Here is a 9,441-nt window from a genome sequence, read left to right on the forward strand (position 1 = left end):
ATATAACATAACTGGAGAGGGGCCGGGGATACCTACTGCTCGAACCTTTTACTGTAAGATATATTGACTTTACATCTGAATGTATTATTATCTTGATTCAACCGGGCCGACCTGGCAATTGTTATATGATATATATAAATATATATATATGTCAGTGATGTGGTTGCCTGCCGATCGTTTCTTCAGATTGACGATAAAAAAAAACCACCTATGACAGATCTTCAGACATGCAGACGGTCTCTATTATTGTGCTTCGGATATTCTAGAGCTTTAAATGCTGTATAAACATCTATCTATGGTCGCAGCCGGTACAATAATGGCCACTGTGTGTCTTTTGATACATGGAGTCGTTCGGTTGCTGTCTCATTGACCCATAACTTCCTTTATAAATATTTATAGGTCTCTTCTTTTCGAACCTTTATGGTTACGTCAAATAAGCATGTATTTGTATTGTAATATTAAAATTGATGACACAATTTCTTACAGAATTAATGTTTCGTTTTAATCTTTTTTTAAACCATGTGATACAAGTAGCTACTTATTTGGTAATTAAAGTCCATCACTATATATATGTATATAGAAGTGGTATGTTCACTCTTCTTTTCTCGATAGGTTTATATAAGTATTTCTCAGTAACATAACATTTTGTATGTGAAAAAAAATCACAAGTGACAATGTCGGACTCATGGGACTGTGACATTCCTGTTATATCGGAAATAAAGGAGTTGCCTTCCTGTTTTAGATGATACATGTAAACTACTTGTATTGTATATATGAGATAATTTAACTTGATGAATCACATTTTTTTTTTATAAACTATCGTCTATTTTGTGTACACGCAAAAGCTGTCAACGGAAAAATATTGTTCTTTTTGTATGAACGTGTGCATTAGCCCAAAAGGTTAATTAAGGAATAAACGAAGGAGCTTAGTGTTGTCATACATTTCCAAGATGATTAATAGTTGGTATGTCTATCGTCTAATGGCAAATTCTTTATGCATATTAAGGACGAAACAAATTTGAAATTTAAAAGTTGCTCCAAGTTGAAGAGCATATGATAGTCCTTATAGTGTGCATATTTAAATGATTGCAATGATTAAATGGGAGTTTCAGAAGGCATTATATGATCAGAAGCGTGTGATATGTCGGCTCTGTAGAAAAACATGTATGAGGATACATTAGCCATAAACATATATTCTGCTATGATACAGCTTGCCCCTAAACAAAAATGTGTATTAGGTCAGTGAAAATTGGCGTCACACTATATGTAAGAAGAAAAAAAATATTTTTTAGTCAGAAGATTAACAAATAAATTTCAAGCCCGACCTAAACGAATTTTAAGTTTTATGACAGTGCTCTGACTATTTTTTTTACAATTAAAACATGTAAAAGATGTTGTTAAATATATAAACTCCACATGTTATCAACTATCATGTTCGAAATCCTACTTCCACCTCTTCGTGATGATAAGGGGTAACAGATTATATCTGATGACCAGAAGAGGTACTCTTTCTCCTTTTTGCCCCCGCTCAAATGTTCTGTGCTTTTTTTATTTTATTTCGGCGCATTAATGTCCTATATTTTGGCGCTCAACGTTCTTTTTATTGCTCAAATGACCGTTGCCGGTTAGGTATTGACCAAAACGGCCGATTCTAAAAATCAAAAACGTGTCTACATTCACCTATCCAAACAACAGTGTTAAGTTTTTGGTAATTTATTCAAAAGAAGAGACTAAGTGCACATTTAATAATGGTTTTTTTTTATCTGAGGTTCAAAGCCCTATAACTCAGGAATGAAATATCGGATTTGTTTTACTCAAACAGTTTGTTATGTTCACCAGTTTTTATAATTTTGTAAGGTTTTTAAGTTATTGAACAACATGTGAAAATTGTCCTTATATTTGAAACTGTAGTTCCCGTTATATTAGGAAACTACACCAGAACACCCCTGCCCCCAACTCAAAACTGGCTTCTGGTACTGAAAGTTTCTTCATACTGACCTAGGGACAGGGGCTCAAAATAGTGGTCGGACTGATATACTTATGTTCGTTGAACACAGAAAATGCGAAAATGATATATAACGGATTTTGGAACTGAAGGGGGAGGGCTGGTCAGGGAAACACTTGTTCTAATGTTGGTACCCTACAAGCGACGACCTTTCATAATGGAACATTGTGATACTCTAAAAGTGAACATACTTGTCTTGTACGGTAAAATTCCTACTTGACAAACTACAAGTTGTACAAGTCTTAAAGAACAGGACTCGACCATGCCCTTTGTTGCGCTACAATCATGAACCATAATGCTGTTCAATATAAGAGAATAATAACAGTCAGTACAACAGGCATGCACCAACCTGATCTTTATAACACATAGTAATAGAAACTATATAAGAGACAACGATCTAATATATCCTATCTCTAATTATCATTTACCGTAGGTATCATGGTCATCGTCTCCGTAGACTTCAGCCGAATGACAAATTAGCAAGGAATATCTCCTGTGTATATACCGTATAGCCGTATCATTCTTGAAGGAGGGTGTTCTTCCAAAGTGCATATATATATAATTACTCTTATTAACATTCCTTTGAAATCCCCCTTCACATTTCACCTGTCCTCAGGTTTACCCGTCAAATATCTTGTACTTTTTTTTTTATGTTTTATGAAAGTATAAACAAATTCATAAAATAAGGCTTCTGCCGACCTGTAACTTATAGGTAAACGATCTAACCTAAAATACAAAATCATCAGAATAGCTATTGATTTATTTATCTTGTTGAACATTACAACGGTAGATGCATGGTAATGCTAAAAGTGATATTTGCTTAGCTTATCTTATTCAGCAAAGATTTGTATATATGTATCGCTGGACTTTATATTAACCGGACTAGACTTTACATCTCAGACAGCGCGCTGGACTTCACATCTCCAGCGGTCCACTTCATCATGGTCAATACCTCATACGACAATTCAAGAAACATGTATATTGGCACAACAAGTTGTACCATATGATAACCGAAGGGCTAAAAGAGGGGTCTTCAATTCTGTATTTCTCAATTTTAGTCCATATTCTCTACTCGAAATTTGTCTGCCAATTTAAACTCTCGTTTATTTAAAGTTGAACGACCCGGTATTCTCTATTCTTTATTTTGTTTTTTTAAGATCGAGTTTCTCTACTTTATTATTGGCCTATTGTTCTTTATCCGGAACCCCCACCCAGAGCTTCGTTACCGGACAACCAAGTAAAACAAGCGCAACTTTTACTTACAAATTAGGAATGTAAATATTTACTTCCCGTATGATTTAAAAGTATGTGTTCCGAAAACACATGTTAATTATCTCCACTAAAAAGATGTTTCACTAAATTGATAGGGTTAAAAGAAACTACTTCCTGGCAATCAGCTTATCTGAATATTTAAACTTAGCTGTGTTCTTCTCAGCAAAATTATTCGTACAAAGTTAATGTTAAAATGAAATTAAGAAGGTTAGTTTTACTTCTTTTTTGTATCATCTTTTCAGGAAAATGTAGACAACGAACAAAAGCATGTTCCATGAAACTAGAAAAAATTGAACTAACGGCTGATTGTTCAAACCTAGGACTCACAAGAGTTCCGCAAAATCTAAATCATACCATTTTTGCGCTGGATTTAAGTAAAAATAAGATTAAAATCCTCAGGAACAATTCCTTTGAAAGATACACACAGTTAGCTGTTTTGACAATTGATAGCAACGACCTGTATTTCCTGAATGCTGATACATTCTTTGGATTACACAATTTAGTGAAATTGTCTATGAATGATAACAGGCTGAATCTTTCGACAGCTTACTCTAATGGAATATTTAGTCATACCTCACAACTGCGATATCTGGATATCGGAAGCAACCAGGTAACATCTCACAAATATACTGCACCGATGATTTATCCGTATTTCGGAGATCTGAAAAATTTACAAACTTTATACTTGGATCTTGTGAATCTTCCAGTCTTTAACTCAAGTGGATTACAAAAACTAAACAAACTTGAAACAGTTCGATTTTCGAGCTGTACTCTTGAGGAAATGCTTAATGGTACTTTTGTTGACATGCCACCTTCTGTAAAACAAGTATATCTCAATAATTGTGAAAAAGTGAAAAAAGTTGAAGCTAACTTTTTTAAGCCGTTTTGGAATCTACAGGTTTTAGAACTTAGTAGCGTGTTCATTCATCTATCGAGGGCATTAGAACTTTTATATCCGTTTCAAAATAAGAATATGACATCTATAGTATTCAAAAGAGTAACTGTTGATTTTCAGGATTCGAACAAATATCCGTATGCAGTCAGAGTCACAAGAAAAATGATGAAATAATTGCAAACTATATGTGTAGATGATTTAGTCTTAGCAGAAAGCGGTATTGTTGATTTTGAACCAGGCTCCTTGTTGACCTACAACCATCCAGAATGTTTCAAAAGAATAGTTTTTACTGGGAACAGGTTTTCAATGCGCGATGGAAAATCTAAGACAATGGAATTTATTACTTTCCAGTCAAAAGTAATTAACCTACGAGTATTTGATTATTCATACAACCCAATTAAATACTCAAATATCGACTATGGTTCTGACTTTATACAGAGTAACAATATTAGCTCAGGTGGAGAATACCAATACGAGACAACACAACACGAAAATAACCCATTAGTTGGACAAAACGTATCACCGAATAACGACCAATATATTTATACCTATACGGTTTCATTACCACCAAGCCTTGAATCTCTTAGATTTTCACATTATCTTACTCCAACGGATAGTCGGATTAACTTGATGATCAAACGAGCACAACATTTGCGTCATCTGGACGTGTCATATTTCCAAACGAGTTATTTTCCGCAGATATATTTTGAAGGTGACCACAATATTGAATTCATCAATATGTCTGGAATTGATGCAAATCTTTACTGTTTGAAACATTCAAAAGTCAAAAGTCTTTTTCAAAACCTATCAGTGGCCGTCATGCAAAACATACAACTTGGGAAAGCTATACTGAGCGGCTGTGACATTTTCAGTCTTCTTCCAGTTATAGAAAATTTGGATGTATCTTCGAACAACATGTGGTTTCTATCTGAAAATGCATTTATATATAACAATGAGCTTAGAATTCTGAACATGAAGATAAATTCGTTCACCGAAATACCGACAGCAGTAACTGCTTTGTCAAATTTAGAATTTCTCGATCTTAGGAACAACTATATCCAGTCTATTAATGAGACCATAAGAAAGTGGTTAGATCAACAATACCCGAGAACGTTTAAACTTTATTTGGGGGGAAATACCTTTAGTTGCACCTGTGATACCATGTATTCCATTAAATGGTTATTCACTACGAAAATACGTTTTGACAGGTCAAAAAAAGATTTTGATTGTCGCCTTAGTAACGGGACAGTCATCAATACATTACATGCAAATGAAAACTTTCATGACCTGTTCAGTCATTGTGACAGTGAAACCTGGCTCCAAGTTGGAATCGGTTTGATCGTGGCGTTCTTTGTGTGTGTCGTTCCTGTTGCTATTATCATAAGTTATAGGTGGAAAATAACGTTTTACATTTATAAAAAATTTCGACGAGTTGTAGAAAAGGGATTGAGACAGAAATGTCAATATGATGTGTATCTTTCTTATGCGGAAGACAGTCAAAGTTGGGTTATTAATTCTTTACGTCCGAAATTAGAGGAGACTTGGAAAATGAAGGTTTGCATTGGAGATCGAGACTTTCTTGTTGGCGAGTCGAAATCTGAAGCGATTGCGAATGCTATCAGCGAAAGCAGACATGTTATCAAGGCCGTAGCTACCCTTGAGGCAAGTGAGGCAATTGCCTCACTAAAATTTCGACACTGATTATTTTTTTTTATACATATATATAAATACAATAGTCATTTGTTGTTCTGTCTTAACCTTAATTTCTATAACTTGTCATCATTCCTTTTAAACTATTCTTCCTGGATATAACTCAGCATCTCAACGGGTGATGTTTCTCGATAACATTTACCAAGGAACGATAATCATCATGGATCTTTAGTTAAAAACAGGCTTTTGCAGAAAAGGGAAAAGCGACACTGAAGGTAAAGAAGGAATAATTCTAGTAAACTATTTTATTTTAACAGAGTCTGAGTATTGTATATAACTTCATTAGAACAATCGGACACCCCAAACCCTAACCCCTAAATTTATAGATTCTGGAACTAAAATACCACCAACTATTTCCAGAAATAATTTGAAATTAATTTACGGAACTACATGTACAAACGTCAAAAACTCCATTCCAATTCCCCTGTACCCCTATATACTTACTCTATAGATATAATCATATACATGTATCTTATCTCATTTTATCCCTAGTTTTTCTACTCTTTGTCAGCATAAAAGCGAGTTTAATATTTTGTAACTGCGACTGTATGATGATGCTTACAGGAAAGCTTAATTCCCTTTTGCAAATAAAACTGTTACTACCGATGCTGCTACCGAATTGCTGATGGAGAAGGAATTGGAAGAAGACATTGATCATTGTGTTGATGATGATGTGCTACCTTTAGAAACACAGACTGCCCTGAAACAACTGAAAACTTGGAAAAGAGCATGCATGAGTGGCGCAAGATTGTGCGGTCTTGCCATGCTCCATGTTCATCGCAATAAGGATATCAGCAGACCAAATTATGATTCTGAAACGATTTGACTGAACCGGCCATAGAAAAATTTGGAAAACTCTTCTGAATCGATGTTTGTTCTATGTTCTGGCAGCAGACTCAAATCAGTGATATTTGGATGATTATCTTACATATGAATTTAAATAAAGTTGTTAAAAATTTGGTGTTAGTAAAAGTCTTAAAAAATGAAAAATTTATATAAAAAGTGTTCAAATTCAAAACATTATCAAACTCTCTAAAAATGCCTAGAATGCAGGATTTTGCACCATTCATTTCATACCCTCCAAAAAAAAATTTTGCCTCGCTTCGCTCGGCTCAATTATTTTGCCTCACTAAAATAAGATGCCTAGCTACGGCCTTGGTTATATTTTTCATATCAAAAGATTCTAAAGATGAACAATGGCTACGGTTTGAAATAGATCGTGCGAGATATGAGAAAGATGCTAATTTCTTACAAAAAATAATCGTTATTACAGGAAAAGCAGACGTTAAATGTATTCCAGACGAACTCTGTCATATATGGAAAGATGTTATAGATGTAACCTGGCCTGACAATGAATCAGACAATGGATGGCAAACACTGAAGTTAGCTTTATGGTCAGAACTGTCCTAGAGTAGAATCAATAGCTAGATGCTTAATTTATACCAATTAAAACAATCTTTTCAAGTATTTCTTTGAAAACAAACATTTCACATCCATGGATTAGTACTTCATGCCTTTTATTTTCAACACGAATGGAAAGTCAAAGTATTTTAAAAATGTGTCTATAGTTTATAATCTATACTATATAAAATATGCACTTTATTTATAAAGTTAGTTTACCCCACCATCCCCTGACAACGTTTCAAATTACACTGAGAGTAAATACTATTATATAACACTTATTTTTCCGTTGTTAACGTTTTTTGTATTTAGGGCTTGGTATCTTGCATAGAAGCCTGCTCAGATGAGGATTTAGTGGGCATCCTTATTGAGCTATATATATAGTTTATGCATGATGTCTCACCACAAGCATTGCCTAGTTCGGACCCCAGGTTCTTTTTTTTTTCCCAAAACTTTGGATCCACATCTGCAGTGCCTATATAGTTGCAAGGGGACTGTATTTTAACGTCCTCTAGAAGTCGTATATGCATCAACGCCTACCTTTTAAACTTTTTAAGTCACATTAGTAAAACACAACTCACACAAGAGTGTGTCCTACCCAGTGTTATTTTATAATGAGATGTGGTTTGTTTGTCAATCGACAAGGATGTTGTGTATATTTGGTTTTAGTGATTCATTTCTTGATGTTTTGATATCGTCTATTACAGACTAAACTTCTAACAAATCACTAGGTTTGGAATATATGAGATCACTCCTTAATGCAAACCAAAATCACACCCGATATTACATACCAATCGAATTACAATACAGATTTCGGATTTCGTCATGCTTATATGAGAGCATGCGAGTATTGATAACAACATGAATTTGGCAGTCATATTCGAATGATGAGTTAAGCCTTTTTCAACAGATTTTTATAGGTCGTTCTTATGTTGAACTGTTACAACACTGTCCAAGGTTAGGGGGAGTGTTGAGATCACGCCAACATGTTTAACCCCGCCACAATGTCTATGTATGTGCCTGTCCATAGTCAGGTGCCTGAAATTCATTGGTTTTCGTTTGTTTATGTGTTGCACATTTGTTTTTCGTTCATTCTTTGTACATAAATTAGACCGCTAGTTTTCTCGCTTGAATTGTTCTATATTATCATTTCGGGGCCTTTTATAACAGACCATGCGGTATGAGTTTTGCTCATTGTTGAAAGCCGTACGGTGATCTTTTATAGTTTTTAATTTCTGTGTCATTTTGGTTTATTATGAAGAGTTGTCTCATTGGCAATCATACCACATCTTCTTTTTGATTTCATATGTGAAAATTCCCAGTTAAATCATCATGTTTACAAAACCTTTGAAATGTTCATGAGTGTATATAAAATGTTGAGTAAATTACATCCCAGTCAACTTGCTTCTGGTCGACAGTTGTGTTAAACTCATATATTTCCTGTGTCGACCAATTTGCTGTTGGCCCGTGATTTTGCATTGAATGACAAGCGACTGATCGATTCTCAAATGCATGGTCAGGACAAAATACATGTTACATAAGAAATATACCATGCTTTTATGGATGCTGATTTTACGATAAATATTCCGAAGAAAAAAAAAACGGATAGTAAAATCAGGAATTGCGTCCAAAATAAGGTAAGATACTGCATAGAGTTAGGAACTCGTTTGTTGATGTGGTTCATAATTGTTCCTCTTTTCTCGTTTTTATATATATTAGACCGTTGGTTTTCTGCTTGAATGGTTTTACATGCACTAATCAAAGTTATTGGGTCCTTTTAATAGCTTGCTGTTTATTGTGAGCCAAGGATCTGTGATGCGTCCGTGTTGACGGCAGAAGCGTATACTTTGACATATATAATGGTTTACCTTTAAAAATTGCGCCTTGGATGGAGAGTTGTCTCATTGGCACTAAGGGGACGACCGCATTTGATATTCTGGGGGGGGGGGAGGATTTTGAAAATAAATAACTCAGTCTTGATAATCACAAAAACAAATGGTTTGTTTTGTGGTAGTTTAAAAATAAATTACCCGACTTGCAATGAATTGAAAATATATAACTCAGCAGGTCTAATCGAAAGTATGAGATGACACCAGATTCTTCATAAATTTATCTTTCTTACCCAAAAAAATCGGGAAACACTTCCTAAATCTTTTAA

The 9,441-nt window shown here is 34.5% G+C and overlaps 1 protein-coding gene across 1 annotated transcript; it reads left to right on the plus strand.

Annotated features, from left to right (window-relative positions):
- The first annotated feature begins 781 nt into the window (after window positions 1-781).
- LOC134724102 (toll-like receptor 4) lies at window positions 782-7,292 on the plus strand. The gene is made up of 3 exons (XM_063587437.1): window positions 782-964; window positions 3,520-5,838; window positions 7,156-7,292. The coding sequence occupies exons 2-3, from the start codon at window positions 4,479-4,481 to the stop codon at window positions 7,290-7,292; spliced, it is 1,497 nt and encodes a 498-aa protein (XP_063443507.1). The 5' UTR covers window positions 782-964; window positions 3,520-4,478.
- The last annotated feature ends 2,149 nt before the right edge of the window (window positions 7,293-9,441 follow it).

Source organism: Mytilus trossulus, chromosome 1, assembly GCF_036588685.1.
Source record: "Mytilus trossulus isolate FHL-02 chromosome 1, PNRI_Mtr1.1.1.hap1, whole genome shotgun sequence".
NCBI classification, from domain to species: domain Eukaryota; kingdom Metazoa; phylum Mollusca; class Bivalvia; order Mytilida; family Mytilidae; genus Mytilus; species Mytilus trossulus.